The 17,297-nt window shown below is 31.6% G+C and overlaps 1 protein-coding gene across 5 annotated transcripts in view; it reads right to left on the minus strand.

Annotated features, from left to right (window-relative positions):
• Window positions 1-17,297, minus strand: part of KIDINS220 (kinase D interacting substrate 220) — a 176,562-nt gene that overhangs the window by 44,312 nt on the left and 114,953 nt on the right. For all 5 annotated transcript variants that reach the window (XM_051976080.1, XM_051976081.1, XM_051976079.1 and 2 more), the window contains exons 23-24: window positions 15,630-15,808; window positions 1,664-1,881 (exon numbers count right to left, since the gene is read on the minus strand). In XM_051976080.1, the coding sequence (XP_051832040.1) occupies window positions 1,664-1,881; window positions 15,630-15,808 (397 nt within the window). The remainder of the gene's footprint in view (window positions 1-1,663; window positions 1,882-15,629; window positions 15,809-17,297) is intronic.

The following is a 17,297-nucleotide window of genomic DNA, read 5'->3' on the forward strand; positions in this document are numbered from 1 at the left end:
GTATACATTTTGAACAGTAGATGATTTAACATAAAATATATAAGAATAAAAATTTCCATTTGGTTAAAACAGTGATCTCTGCTTGCCAAGCTGCTACATCTACAGAAAAATTGTATTATTATGAAAGTTGTTGCATTAAAATTTCACTTACAACCTTTTCTGTTCTAGTAACATGGGTAGAATAATCAAGCTGGCATAAGATGTCTGTAGCTAACTATTTTACTAATTACATATTCAATTTTATTTGAGTTTCCTTTTTTAAGTAAATATTTTCAAAATTCCTTATAAAGCTCTACTGTGTATTTTTTACATTAAACAGGCTTGTAATATCATCTTAAATAATGTATTTTACCAGGTTGATTTTTCCTACCAACAATGGCCCAAGGTAATTATAGACCCTAAATTCAGCATGGAGGTTGTTGAAAATAAATTGCTGCCATGGAACACAAAGCACATATCTAAGATTTACCAAATTTGCCTTGATGCAAGAACTATGTTTGAGATGACTAATCAACAAAACATGGTTCTGTCCTCTTCAATTTGGCAGTGTAAAATCAATCCTGTTTGAATTTATTTAAGCTGGTTTCCATTTCCCCAGTCACAAATTCCCTAGTGCATCCAAAGTCATGGCTCATGAGTTCAAACTTCTAGAAAGTAAAAGTAGTTTTTACATATTTATAATGAATTAGCAGCTTACATTACTGACAATAATAATACATAGATTACATTGTTTATATTGAAGTACATATTCCTATAAATTCATATTCATAACAAAAACTTCATGTTTCTAAAATTTAACTTTATTTTCATGAATATATAAAATGCCACATATAACTACAAAAATCAGCACTAAAAATTTTGAGCTTTGAATTTCATAAGTTCTCTATATTTACTGACGTTATTTTCTGAGGTAGCAAAAATATCAAACAAAAAATTGACCAAAGTTTGTGAGAGAACCAAATAAGTAGGAAGACAAAGGGAATGGGCAATTATAAAGTACATAGTGTATACCGGGCACTATGCTAAGCTTTTTTTTTGCAAATATCATCTCAACTCATTCTCAACAATCCTAGGACATAAATGTGGTTACTATACCAATTTTACAGCTGATGAAACTGAAATAAACAAAGGCTAAGTGACTTGCTCAGGTTCACACAACTGTTAAGTGTCTGAGGCAACATTTGAACACAGGTCTTCCTGATTCCAGGAAGTTTGTTCCACAGTTACACTGGCACTCAGCTGTCTCAAATGTCAACTTAAAACATTGAACAGGACAAGGGAAATATGCATAAACAAAAACAGAGGATGATCTTCAAATTAAATCATTTCTATTTATATGTGTCTATATATTATAGATAACATATGCATTGAAGGACACGTTCTGATTGCTTGATAATGCCTATCTCAAAATTATTTCCCTATGAAAATAAAAAGTTCATCTAATATTTGGATTATACTTAGAACTTATTCTAATTGAATTTCTCTCTTCTTTCTTGAATATTTACTTCAGTAATCAACTATTTTAAATACCATCTTTGGAGTTTCCTTTGTATTTTAAGAACAAAATACAATTTCAAGGAACCAAGGTAACCATGAACTACTTAATAATGGTATCACATTGAAAGTCAATTCCTAAAATGACTAGATATTAGCATTAACTTACCCGATTATAGAAGGGATGCTGAGGTCCTGTTAGGCCACTGTAATAGCTGCTAGGAGGCTGTGGTGATAGCATATTACCAGGAAAAGGTCCATTATAGGAAGCTGAAGAACTCAGAGTTGCAGGTAGACTAAATGCAGATGGGGCCCGAGGATTCACATCTTGTAGTTGCATAGCAGAATATTGAAGTCCTCCAATCTGTTCTCTTGCAGCACGAACATCTAAAATATTTAATTATTCACAGATAGTGGAAAAAAGGAAAAGTATAATTTAAATCTATATTTTTCCATACATTCTATTACACTTAAGTAAGAAAAATAATTTTGACTCACTCAGATCAAAGAACTCTGGAATTAAAGAACCGCTAATTTAAATAAAAAAAGTATTAATATAATTAAAGCTAGTTAATAGACTTCTAGAAACTAGGTACTTAAGAAAGAAAAGTAATAAGCCAGATGACTAAAACTCAATTGATCCATGAGAATAGTAGATGATCAATTTCAAAGTAGCCTATCATTTCTTTCTGGGAAAAAAAATTTGAACACAAAATCATAATGAACCATAAATTCAATTTTGTTAAACAAAGTAAAAAATATATACTATGTCAAAATGCTTATAATACTTTAGCACTTTAGCAAGGGAAATAATCAAAAAAGTTTTTAAACCCTTCCTTATTTTGTTCATAGTTCATATTATCCAAGCAAAGTTGAAAATGTCTAATTTCAATCTCAATTACACACATTGCTGGAATTTGGTGTGTTAAAAATAAAGGCTTATCAGAGTTAATAGTCATCAGTCACATAATACCCAACAGAAAAATTTTTTCACCTAAAACCTGATACAGGATACAAAGATGGATACAAGCTACTGATGAAGTCTGCTAATATCTGATAGGAGAGATACTAGAATGCTAGTTATTTTCTTCTATAGATCATTTTACAGATTAGAGATTGAAGCAAACAAGGTTAAGTATTTGTCCAAGATCATATATCTAGAGAGTATATGAGTCTAGATTTAAATTCATGAAGATTAAGCTTATTGGTTCTATGTGTTCTATCCACTGGGCCACCTAACTGCCACATTTAAAAAAAAAATTTTTTTTTGAAACACGGTAGCATTAAAAACAAAGGCAGCAACACACATTTTGAGTCTCTAAGAGCAAAGGTTTTGATATTAATTATCTACTACTAATATACTTTATATTGTCACTTTGATTTCCAAAACTCTCTGTTTTGATATTTTGTTAGTAGCTAAGTAAGGAAATAGCTTCTAAAACTATAAGCATAATGAAATCCAGTAACAGAGAATTCACATAAAATGGTTTCACTCTTACTTTATGGCATATCATTAGCATCATTCCTATTAGATACAAAGCACTTTAAGATATTCAAAAAAAGAATAAAATTTGTAAGCTAACTGTTGCTTAAGAATTTATAATTTAGTCTTAGGAATAACATGTATATGTAAAAATAACTGTAAGAAAAGAAAAGCCATACTGGGGAAAGTGGTGGTCAGAAACAAAAAATTTTTGAGAAGGATTAGGGTAAAAGAAGAGAGAGAATAAAACAGGGAAAATACATCAGCAATAATAATTACAAAAGGAATTTTGAAGCAAATTTTTCTGATGTAGGCCTCATTTCTCAAATGTATAAGGAATGAAGCAAATTTATAAAAAATAAGAGCCACTCCCCAATTAATAATTAGTAAAAGATGTGAATTATGTCCAAAGGACTATAAAATCATACATGTCCATTGATCTAACAATATCCCTAACTAGGCATGAATCCAAAATAATTTTTTTTTTAAAAAGAAAAGGACCTATCTGTATAAAAATATTTAAAGCAGCTCTTTTCTCAGGGCAAAGAATTGGAAGTTGAGGTGATGCCCATCAATTGGGGAATGGCTGAATAAATTGTGGTATTTGATTATGATGGAACATTATTGTTCTATGAGGAAATAATGAATAGCATGCTCTCAAAAAAACCTTGTAAAGTCCTTCACAGGTTCAAGCAAAGTGAAATGTATTATGTACAAAGTAACAGCAATGTTGTGGGATAATCAGTTGTGAATGACTTTGCTCTTTTCAAAAATACAATGATCTAAAACGTCTCTGAAGGACTTATGATGAAAAATACTATCTATATCCAGAGAAAGAACAAGTTGAATCTGAAAACAAACTGAACCATTTTTAAACTTTTTTTTTCCTCACGATTTTTTTTTTTTTGAGGGCAGGGAATGTTCTTTTCAGCAACATGACTTGTATGGAAATGTTTTGCATAATTTCATATGTGCCTTTTCAAGAGGGGAAGGAGATAGCAAGGAAGGGAAAGGATCTGGAACTCAAAATTTTAAAAGCAAATACAAAAAGTTGTTTTTCATTAGTGGGAAAATAAAAATATTAAAATTAACAAAATAACTATAATACAATAATGTTGAGAGATAGAGAATAAAAGGTAAAGAAAATCAGAGTATCTTTCCTTGAGCAGGTCAGCCAACCTATTTTTTCCTTAACTGAGTTTCTCCTCACCAAAATTCTCTAAGCCTTCAAAGTAGAATAACCCACCTAAATTAGGATAAAAGGCGATCATGTCTTCTACTTCTATTAGTATTGTTTCATCTCTTTAACAGACAGTACTACTGAAAATCTACAGCCTTATACCATGTTCTTTTATTTTCATATTTCATCTTTTTAATATTATGTTTTTGATGGTTGTATTCATCAATTAGCTCAGAAGACGATAATTTTTATTCCAGATTAAAGAATACATTTTTGAAGCAAACTTCAATAGAAGCTATTAGTTTCAGAGAATAACAGAGAAGAACACAAGGTAAATAATGTTGTCCCTGTCAAAATCTTTATTGTTTTTGCTCCTGAATTAGCTGTCCCTTTTTGCTTTGAGTCATTTGAATATAACCGGAGATTATTTGATGCTTGCTGACTGATAGAGCTAGAAGACTTTTCTTATAGTGACAAAGAGAAAATGTGAATTTATTCTGGTGAGGTAGACTCCGACTTCTCTCTTCACCAAAATACATATTCTACAAAAGACACTGGAGACAGGAGTATCTGCTGCTCCCAGAAAAGTAAAGTACTTTTTTGCTTGGAGTAAGAAGAAAAAATGAAAAAAAAAATTACATGATAAATGAAATCTGTAATTATTACAAAACATTTTAAATGCCACATTTCTTCTGCACATAGGAAAGAGGGTTCGATTTAAATTGTATAGGGAATTACAGGGAAACTAAAGGCCATTTTCCTTTTTTTTTTTTTTTTTTTCATGCTTTTCTTTTCTTTTCTTTTTTTTTAATATCTTTTTATTGATAGAACGCATGCCAGGGTAATTTTTTACAGTATTATCCCTTGCATTCATTTCTGTTCCGATTTTTCCCCTCCCTCCCTCCACCCCTTCCCCCAGATGGCAAGCAGTCCTTTACATGTTGAATAGGTTACAGTATATCCTGGATACAATATATTTGTGCAGAACCGAACAGTTTTCTTGTTGCACAGGGAGAATTGAATTCAGAAGGTATAAATAACCCGGGAAGAAAAACAAAAATGCAAGCAGTTTATATTCATTTCCCAGTGTTCTTTCTCTGGGTGTAGCTGCTTCTGTCCATCTTTGATCAATTAAGGCTCTCTTTATCGAAGAGATCCACTTCCATCAGAATACATCCTCAAACAGTATTGTTGTTGAGGTATATAATGATCTCCTGGTTCTGCTCATTTCACTCAGCATCAGTTCATGTAAGTCTCGCCAGTCCTCTCTGTATTCATCCTGCTGGTCATTCCTTACAGAACAATAATATTCCATAACATTCATATACCACAATTTACTCAACCATTCTCCAATTGATGGACATCCTTTCATTTTGCAGCTTCTAGCCACTACAAACAGGGCTGCCACAAACATTTTGGCACATACAGGTCCCTTTCCTTTCTTTAGTATCTCTTTGGGGTATAAGCCCAGTAGAAACACTGCTGAATCAAAGGGTTAAAGGCCATTTTCCAAAGGACATGGCATTTTCTATTTACTTATAATGCTTTATTAATCTTAAGGTATAATATACAAAGAAGTTTTTCCTATTAAACTTACACTGATACTCCAAAATGAAATTTATCTTCTGACCAGAAAGAGAAAAATAAAATTTCCTAACTTAAGAATTTAGAATTTAAATTAAAACCTTTCTAGTTAGCCAATAAAAATGATGTTGGTGATATTGTATTTTATAACGTTAAAGCTTTTCAAATTCCCTTTTTATATTGATGACCTCCTTCAACCTTTACCAAATCTTTCTTTCCCTTAAATGGCTAAGAATTTTCTTATCATTTTCTTATTTAAATTTGTATAAAAGAATTGCTTGGAGAGTAAGGCCATGAGGGAGCAGAAAACAAGTCAGGTAGAAAACTGCCTAGTTCAATTGGTTCAGGAAGTCTTCACAGGATGGAGAAAGTAAATACTGTCTTCATTTTAAAACTGGATAAAGGATGGTACTTGCAAACTATACATCAATAAATCTGACTGCAATTCCTGGTAAAAGACTGTAGCTTGGAGTCAAGAAGACTTTATTTCAAATCTACCCTCAGATAACAGATAGTTGTGTGACCCTAGTCAAGTCATCCTCTTTTTGCTTCAGTTTCCTCATCTGCAAAATGAGGACAATAACAGCATTTACTTCAAAGGGTAGTCATGAGGATCAAATGAGATAGTAATTATAAAGTGTTCACCATAGCATCTGGCACATAATAAGCACCATATGCAGGCTGCTATCATCATCATCATCATCATCATCATCCTTGTTGTTAGAACTGTAGAATGCATTATTAAAGGTATGATTCGTAAACATATAAAAATTGGCTACGTAAAAACAAGCAAAGTTAAACTAACTTTATTTACATTTTTGTTATAAAACAAGTAAGGAATGTTGTATACAGGAAAATCCCTCAACCCATGACTGTCAACAACTATTCTGCAATTATAATATTAGTTTTTCTTGTCACATTTAGAAGTTCAGTAACTTGCCCACCATCATGTAGCCAATTTGTATCAAAATTAAAATTTGAAAATGCCATCATTCTATTCATTAAACCAAAATGTTTCATAAATCCATTAGGCATAAATGTCCTACATTTGGTTTCACTTTATTTTTTTTTTACACAAAGAGGCAACCAAAGACAACAGACGGTTTTCTGACAAAGATCTTGAGATTTTGGTAGACTGCCTAATAGTTTTTTTAAAAAGCCACAAAAATTCATTGAGAAAAAAGAACTATTTAAAAAGCAAAATTGACAAAATGGAAAAAAGAGATTCAAAAGCTCACTGAAGAAAATAATTCCTTGCATATGTTTAACCTATACTGGATTGCTTGATGTACTGGGGAGGGAGGATGAAGAAAAGGAGAGAGAAACTTGGAACCCAAGGTTCTGTAATTCAGATGAATGCTGAAAACTGCCTTTGCATGTATTTGGAAAAATAAAATACTATAATAAAAAAAGAATGTTGAAAAAAATAATTCATTAAAAATTAGAATAGGGCAAGAGGAAGTTAAAGACTCCAGGAGATGTAAGGAAATAATAAAGGCAAAAGAATGAAAAAATAGGGGGGGAAATGTAAAATATTTAATTGTAAAAACCAATTGACCTGGAAAATATATTAAAGAGAATTAATTTAAGAATTATAAAATTACCTCAAAGACATGATTTAAAAAAAAAAAGAGCCTAGCTATCATATTTCCAAAAAAAAAAAAAAAAGTAAAGAAAACTGCTGAAGAATCCACTAAACACCTCCTGAAAAAGATCCCAAAATTTAAACTCATAGGAATATTATAGCCAAATTCTAAAGCTCATAGATCAAGAAGAAAAATTTCCAAGCAGCCAGAAATACTATGGAACCACAATCAGGATGGATCACACCAGATTTAGCAGCTTCTATATTAAAGGATTAGAGGGGTTGGAATATGATATTCCAGAAGGAAAAGGAGCTAGGATTACAACAGCACCTAGCAAAACTGAGTATAATCCTTCAAGGGGAAAAAATTGAAATTTGATGAAAGACAACTTTCAAGCACTCCTGATTTAAAAAAAAAAAAATTAGAGCTTTGAAAAAGAACAAATTAAAAACAAATTAAATACCAAATTTGAAACACTGACAATAAAAGGATTAATAAAATTGAAAGTAAGAAACTAATGAAGTAATAAACAAAACTAAGAATTGGTTTTATGAAAAAAACAACAAAATAGATAATTAATTTGATTAGAAAAAGGAAAGAAAACAAATTACCAGCATCAAAAATGAAGAGTGAATTTACCACCAACAAAGAGGAAATTAAAGCAATAATTCAGAGCTATTTTGTCCATTTGTAAGCCAAAAAATCTGATTACCTAAGGGAAATGGATGAATACTTACAAAAATATGTATTGCCCAGATTAAGAGAGGAGGAAACAAATTGGTCCCATTTTAGGGAAAAAAAAGTGAACAAGCTATTAATCAAATCCCTAAGAAAAAATCTCCAGAATCCTGGTGGATTTACAAGTGAATACTACCAAATATTTAAAGAATAATTAATTCCAATACTATATTAACTATTTGGAAAAATAAAGGAAGATGGAAGCCTATCTTTTTGTGACAAAGATATGATGCTGATACCTAAATCAGGAAGGGCCAAAGCAGAGAAAGAAATTTATAGATCAATTTCCCTAACAAATATTGATTAAATAAAATATTAGCAAAGCGATTACAGGAACTTATCACCACTAAATTACACTACGATCAAGTAAGATTTATACCAGAAATGCAGTATCATTATCAGTAAAACTGTTAGCATAATTGACTATATCAATAATCAAACTAATAGAAATCATATGATTATATCATTAGATGCAGAAAGAGCATTTGATAAAATACAGTACCAATTCCTATTAAAAGCACTAGAGATTATTGGAATAAATGGATTTTTTCTTAAAATGATAAGTAGTATCTATCTAAAGGCATCAGCAAGCATTATATATAATGAGGATAAACCAGAATTGTTTCCAGTAAGAGCAGGAATGAAACAAGGTTGCCCACTATCACCATGACTATTCAATATTGTACTATAAATGTTAGCTTTAGCAATAGGAGAAGAAAAAGAAATTAAAGGAGTTAAGAATAGGTAATAAGGAAACAAAATTATCACTCTTTGCAGATGATATGGTATACTTAGAGAATACTAGAGAATCAATTGAAAATCACCAAAAACAATGAACAACTTCAGCAAAGTTGCAGGATATAAAATAAACACACACAAATCATTGCCATTTTTATATGTTACCAACAAAGTCCAAAATCAAGAGACAGAAAGAGAAATCCCATTTAAAATAACTGTAGGTGATATAAAATATTTGGGAATCTGTCTCCAAGACAAAGCCAGGAACCATTTGAACACAATTACAAAACACTTTTCACACAAATAAATTTAAATCTAATCAAATGGAAGAATATCAAGTGCTCATGGATAGATCAATATAATAAAAATGACAATTCTACCTAATCTACCTATTCAGTACTACATCAATAAAACTGCCAAGAAATTACCGTACAGAGTTAAAAAAAAAATACTAACAAAATTCATTTGGAAGAACAAAAGATTCAGAATTTTAAGTGAATGAAAAAAAAAATAAAGATAGTCTAGCTGTACCAAACCTAAAACTATATTATAAAGCAGCAGTTATCAAAATCATTTGATACTGGCTAAGAAATAAGAGTTGTGGATCAGTGGAATAGGTTAAGTTCACAAGACACAAAGACTATAGTAATCTAGTGTTTGATATAACTTATCCAGATTCTGGAATAAGAACTCACTCTGACAAGAATTGCTAGGAAAACTGAAAAATAACACAGCAGAAACTAGGCATTGGCCACCATAACATCCTACACCCAGATAAGGTTGAAATGAGTTCATGATTTAAACATAAAGGGGCACACTATAAGCAAATTAGAAGAACAAGGGATAATATACCTCTTGGATCTGCAAAGAAGAAAGGAATTTGGGACCAAAGAAGAGCTAGAGAACATTAAAAAGTATAAAATGGATAATTTTGATTACACTAAATTTTAAAGTTTTTGTACAAACAAAACAAATGCTGACAATATTAGAAAAGAAGCAGAAAACTGGGGGAAAATGATTATATCTACTGTTTCTGATAAAGGCCTCATTTCTAAAATATGTAGAGAACTAACTCAAATTTGTAAGAACATAAGCCATTCCTCAATTGATAAATGATTAAAGGATATGAACAGACAATTTTCAGATGAAGAAATTATAGACATTTCTAATCATATGAAAAAATGCTCTGTATCGTTTTGATTAGAGAAATGCAATTTAAGACAACTCTGAGGTACCACATCACATCTCTCAGATTGGCAAAGATGACAGGAAAAAATAATGACAAATGTTGGATGGGATGTGGGAAAATTGGGACACACACATACATTGTTGATGGAGTTGTGAACTGATCCAACCATATTGGAAAGCAATAAGGAACTATGTCCAAAAAGCTATCAAATTGTTCATGCCCTTTGATTTAGCAGTGTCTCTACTGGACTTGTAGTTCAAAGAGATCTTAAAGGAAGGAAAGGGACCCACATGTGCAAAAATGTTTGTGGCAGCCCTTTTGTAGTGGCAATAAACTGGAAACTCAATGGTTATCTATCAATTGGAGAATGGCTGAATAAGTTATGGTATATGAATGTTATGGAATATCATTGTTCTGTAAGAAACGACCAACAGGATGATTTTAGAAAGGCCTGAGTGAAATGAATAGAACCAAGAGGACATTGTACATACCAACAAGATTATGTGGTGATCAACTGTGATGGACTTGGCTCTTTTCAATAATGAAATGATTCAGGCCAAGTCCAATAGACTTACGATGGAAAGAGTCATCTGCATCCAAGCATAGTATTTTCACCTTTTTTATTGAGCTCTTATTGTTTGTTTATTTTTCTCATTTTTCCCTTTTGATCTGATTTTTCTTAAGCAGCATGATAAATGTAGAAATACATTTAGAAGAATTACATGTTTAATCTATATTGGCTTATTTGCTCTCTAGGGGAAGGGTAAAAGAGTAGAAAAGGGAGAAAAATTTGGAACACAAGGTTTTACAAGGGTGAATGCTGAAAACTGTTTTTACATGTATTTTGAAATATAAAAAACTATTATAAATACACATATATATTTAAAAGATCAGAGCTTAATAGTTATCCCTTTCACATCATGATTTTCCCCATCACAGTTTTGATATGTCATATGACTGGCATAAGAAATTAAATAGGACTTTGGGGGAGGAGTATTGCAGACATTGCAGACAACATACAAAGGCCAACAGATGATACAGAAAAAGTTTAGAAACTCAGAAATGTATAAAATGCATTTAGAGTATTATATAATATCAACATGTTTTATCTTTTAATACCATGATAATTCAGACTTCTCTGATATTTAGGGAGGGCCAAAAAATTTTACACAAATTTCCTAAATTGTGGGAGCACTATGCTCCTAACCTTCATGACATATCGGAAGAGAAAACTATAGAATATTTGACATTCAAACACAAAACTCAAGAGAAACATAAAAAAGATAAACATGAAAGTGTGAACATAAGGGACTCAAAGTTAAAACTATTTACATTCTATATGGGAAGGTGAGACAAATAAGAACTTTATTATCATTAGGACAATCAAAAGGAATCTACATAGAGGGCAAAAGTGTGAAACAAATTTGTTGAGATGATTTACAAAAAAGAAACAAGGAGTAAGAAAGACAGATGCATTAGGAGAAGGGGGAAAGGGAGAAGCAGAATGGGGAAATTTTTGATATAAAAGCACAAGGAAGAACTTTTTAGTAGAGGGAAAAAGAGAGTGGGTGGACAATGCTTGAACTTCATTCTCATTGCAATTAATTCTAAGAGGAAAGAATATATACATATTCAGTTTGGTATAGAACTCTACCTTACTCAATTGGCAAAAAGGAGAGAAAGGGGACAAGATATGTTGGGAAGGGAGGTAGAAATCAGAGAGAGGGACAAGAAAATGAAAAAAAAGAAGGCAGAGAAAAGGGAGGCAACGGTCTTAGGCAAAACAGTTTTCTGAGGAGGGATAGGATAAGAAGAGAGAGAGGGATAAATAGAAGAAAATAGGATGGAGGGAAATATAGTAAACTTAACTGTGACTGTAATAGGCTCACCCATAAAACGGAAGTTGAAAGCAGAACAGATTAGAAACCACAATCTAAAAATACATTATTTACAAGAGACACACTTGAAACAAAGATATAGTCAAGAGTTAAAATAAAGGGCTATAGCAGAATCTATCACGTTTCAACTGAAGTAAAAAAAGGCAGGGATACCATGATAGCAGACAAAGCAAAAGGATAAAGGGACCTAAGTAAAAGAGATAATCCGAGAAACTAAAAGGTACCATAGACAATTAAAATATATATATATATATATATATTATATATATATATACATATATATATATATATATGTATATATATATATATACATATATATATATATGTATATATATATATATATATATATTACAAGTTTCTCTGATAGTCAAATTTACAAAATAAGAGCCATTCCCAATTGACTAATAGTTAAAGGAAATAAACAAGAAGTTTTCAGAAGGAGAAATCCATGTTATTTGTAGCCATATGAAAAAATGCTCTAAATTATTACTGATTAAAGAAAGGCAAATTAAAACATCTATGAGGTACCCACTTTACACCCATCAGAAATGACAAAGGCTGGAGGGGATTAGGGAAAATAGGCACACTAATAAAGTGCTGGTAGAGTTGTAAACTGGTGTAATCACTCTGGAGAACAATTTGGAACTATATCCAAAGAGCTATAAAACTGGGCATACCCTTTCACTCAACAATACCCCTACTAAATCTAAGAAGTCAAAGGAAGAGGAAAAAGACCTACGTGTAAAAAAAATATTTATAAAACCTCTTTTTGTGTGGCAAAGAACTGGAAATTGAGGGAATGCTCATTAATTGGAAAATGGCTAAACAAGTTGTGTTAAATGATTGTGATGGAGTATTACTACACTATAAGAAGTAACAAGGGGAATGTTTTCTTTAAAAAAGTGGCAAGATGTACATGAAATGATACAAAGTGAGTGAAAAGAACTGGGAGACCACTGTGCACAGTAACAGCAATGTTGTACAATCAATAGTGATCTGAATAATTCTAAAGGATTTATGATGAAAAAATGCTATCTACTTCAAAGAAAGTCCAGATGAACTCACCAAAAACTTAAATCAAAGTACATTAGAAAAAATGGAAATCATATTAGATTTAAGTTATTATCATTAATACTTAGGGATTGATGTTAAAGATAACAAATTCTATTTCTTAAAAGTTTAAGTATACTTGCTCTTTAAGAAATCTAACATTTAATACCATCATTACAAAGGAAAAATGGTTTATATCTGAAATGAATCTCAAAGACCATCAAGTACAATCTCCTAAATGTTACATATTAGGAGCCTGAGGCTCAGAGAGGTTAAGTGACAAGCCCAGGATGTCACAACTAGTAAGTATCTGAGGTAGGATTTTAACACAGGTCTTCAGGACTTTAAGCCAAATGCCATTTAAGTGAAGCTATACAGTTATTTACTATAAGTTTTATTTTTATTTTAACATTTTTAACTCCCCTGAAAGACAGATAAATAGAGAGATGGAGAGAAAGAAAACTTACAGAGAAAATAACTTTGTATTAAGTTAAGATGCATATAGTGCTTCAAGATTTGCAAAGTACTTTTTATATTATTTCATCTGATGCTCAGAACAAGCCTATGAAGAATCTATTAAAAAAAAAAAAAAACAACTAAATGGCCTAGTGAATATAGAACTGAACCTGGAATCAGAAAGAATTGAATTCAAATCTAATCTTAGAGACACCCTAGCTGTGTGACTTTGGACAAACCACTTAACCTCTGCCTTTTCTCATTTTCCTCATTTAAAGGCAAAATGGGGATAATAATAGCACCATTCATAAAGCACTTTGCAAATCTCAAAGTTCTATAGCTTGTTCTTATTATAACTCCTTAATTCTCCTATAAATTAAGGTATTAATTAGCTATAATATATCTTAGCATTTATCTTTACAATATATCCTTAAAAGGAAAGCCAAAAACAAAGTGTTAGAAGAGTCATACATAAAATATACAAATTTATTATATGGAAGGAATCTTAGAAAATTAGTAAAACCTCTTGATTCTATGAAGTCAGTGAAATTAATTGACACAGCCAAGAATAAACTACCCAGCTAAGCTGAGTATTTTTTTCCACGGAAGAAGATGGACATTTAATGAAATAGAGAAATTCCATCTGTTTCTAAGGAAAAAGCCAGACTTAAACAAAAATTTGATCTCCAACAACAGGAATCAAGAGAAGTAGAAAAAGGAGAAACTAGACAACATAGTAAAGTAAGAGAATACAGTTCAACCCAACTCCTCCTACAACTACTTCAACAAAGATGAGAAATTGAAGGATACACTGCAAGACTCAAGTGTTTCATTCAAGTCCTCTATCTTCAGAGTCGATGTTCTTTTCACTTGCCATTGTGCTTTCCATGGTCAGGCACACTGTAACATGCCCTTGACTCCTATGCCTCCAAATCTTGTATTTGGAGTGACCAAATAAATATCTCCTCCCCAACCCACTCACAAAAAAAAAAAAAAAAAAAAAAAAAAAAGATAGAGCACAGCACCTGGAGTCAAGAAGAACTGAATTCAAATCTAGCCTCACATCCTGACTAGCCCTGGACAAGTCATTTTACCTCCGACTATCTGACAAAATGGATCCACTGGATCCACTAGGGAAGATTTCTGCCAAGAAAAGGCCAAATGGGGACAACAAGGGCTGGACATGGCTGTCACAACTGAGCAACAACCAGAGAGAAGTTTTCCTGATGCCAGGCCCAGCCTTCTAGCCACTGTGCCACCCAAAATGCCCTTATTAATATGCCTATTTGTGGTGATCTTCCCAAACACAGCCAGGTGATAAAAGTTCAGATCTTTTATTATCTCCAATATAGCCCGGTTAGCTTAGAGGCCTATCTCTCTGCTTGGTTCCAAGAGCTCTTGCTGCTTTGTCCTTTGCTTCTGCCTCTGCTTTCTTCAGCCTCCAGAGCCAGTACCACTCTTCATGTCATTCCGGTGAAATCTCGACTTGTAGCTTCTTCACTCTGAAAAACTTCTTCGACTGGCCCATTGAAGCTCTATTTATACTCCTTCAAGAGAGGGATTGTGGGTTTTCTCCCATAGTGCTCTCTGGCCCAAAGAGCTTCAAGGGAGGTGTGAACTCATTGAACTCCAATGAGTAAAGGTGTGAACACAAGCCTTGTATTAATTAGTTCTACTTAGTACCTTGTTTCAGGTTCTGCCCAAAACATCTTCTTGTAAGATTAGATCAACTCTAATTAGTTAGCAGTTAGTAAGGATTCCAACACCTATTAGCAACCTTTGTGTTATATATGTTTATTTTAATATGTGCCTATTAACACTTTTGTGTTATATATTATGTGTTAATTTTAATATGTGCCTATTAACAATCTTTGTGTTATATGTTATATATTAATTTTAATGTGTGCCTATTAAAAAAAAGAGAGGAAAAAAAAAGCTCAATATAAAAAAAAAAAGAAATTAATTGACATACAAAATTCCCTAAGATAGTCAGTAGCAGAGTTGAGACAAGAATTATCATGCTGACTCTCATACCAAAGTGATGTACTATTATGTTGAACTGCTGGTAAGTCAGTATAGCTAAATTGCACAATGCACAGAAAGCAATAAATTACACTGCTACCCATTGTCTTGGTAAAATGTTAATAAATTGAGTACAAAATAGAGAAGCTTTGTGAGCCTTAAGTATCATGACTTTACACCTTTTTAAAAATATATAATCACTCTTACCCACCTGCAATAATTTCTCGAAGTTTAGGATCCAGATTTACAGTACATGGCAAAAAAGTTTTTACATCTCGAGTCACAAGAACTGGTGTTCGTGAAGACAAAAACACTTCAAAGTTCCTTATGTCACCATCGATTTCAAGCAACGGTTCAACATCTTTGGTTGTTGGGATATTCTTTGATATTCTTTGAAAAAAAAGAAAGGAAGATATTAATTGTAAAATAGCCAATATTATCACTGTTTAAGCATATTTTCCTAAAAGCTTTAACAAAAAGATTTTGTTTCTCTTAAAAACTAGTAGACAACAGTAATCATCAAAACCAGTGGATATTGATTTTTAAAAGATCAAAGAAATAGACTAGATGCAAGAGAATCAGAAATAACAGAAATCAATAATTCAGTTTTTGATTAACCATATACATCAGTCAGTTGGGGGAAAAAACCTCCCCATTTGAGAAGAACTGGAAAAACTCAAAAGAAGTCTGGAAAAAAATAAGCTCACATCAATGCTTTATACTATGTTATATAATAAATAGAAAATGGATATACAACCTTAATACTAGAGAATGTATTATAAGGGAAGTAGAATATCTTTCATAATTATAACTTGATATATTCTTAACTACAGGATAGAGGCAATTAAAAAATATAAAAGAAATAATTCTGAATACATGAGAAAGTAAAAAGTAGAATGAGAAAATGTATTTGCCACAAATTTATCAGACAAGAGTTTATTTTATATGTGTGTATACATATAATTGTGTGTGTATATAATATGTGTATATATATATATATATATATGTACATAGATGAAAAACTATAAGACCAAAAGCTATTCTCTGATATGTAAATAGCTGGTGTATATGAACAAATAATAAATAATAAAAGAAATACAAATCAAAATAACCAAGAAATTTCACCTTATCTCTAGGAAACTAGAGGGTAAAAGATGGAAACAGTTAAGACTGGAAGTGATTTGGAAACCTACATACACCAATACACTAATATAAAAAAACTAAGTAAGCATTCTGAAAAGCAATATAGAATTATGTTAATAAAGAAGCTAAAATATACATATCATTTATTCAGAAATCCTATAAAAGGAATGGAATATTCATTTACATAGTGCCTATTATATGCCAGACATTGTGCTTTTAATAAACATTAATCACACAACAATACTGCAAGATAGGTGCTATTATTATTTTACAAGTGGAGAAACTGGGGCAAACAGAGGTGATTTGCCCAGAATCACATAGATAATATGTGTCTGAAGCCAAATTTGAACTAAGGTCTTTTCTTCCTGATGCCAAGTCCAGAACTCTTATCTACTGTGCCATCAACTGCCTCTGCTAGGTATGTATCCAAAACCTGCCTGACAAAAAAGGAAAAGCCTCAAATATTATTAATGAAAATTTAATTAGAAAAATATGCCAAATACCTTTTTTGGAAAAAATACAGTAACAAAGGAAAAAAGGCTAGAAATTCTGTATAAATTAAAACTGAAGATTAAGTAAAGTTCCTGAGCATATCAGATAATTTCACAAAAGAAATTATTAGACCAATAGTGACATTTTTTAAAATTATAGGATCTGAACTAGTTTAAACTCTATTTTTCTGAAAGCACCTACAAATTTACCACATAGCTTATTATGTGAATGGGATGAATTTATC

This window comes from Antechinus flavipes, chromosome 2, assembly GCF_016432865.1.
Source record: "Antechinus flavipes isolate AdamAnt ecotype Samford, QLD, Australia chromosome 2, AdamAnt_v2, whole genome shotgun sequence".
Taxonomy (NCBI): domain Eukaryota; kingdom Metazoa; phylum Chordata; class Mammalia; order Dasyuromorphia; family Dasyuridae; genus Antechinus; species Antechinus flavipes.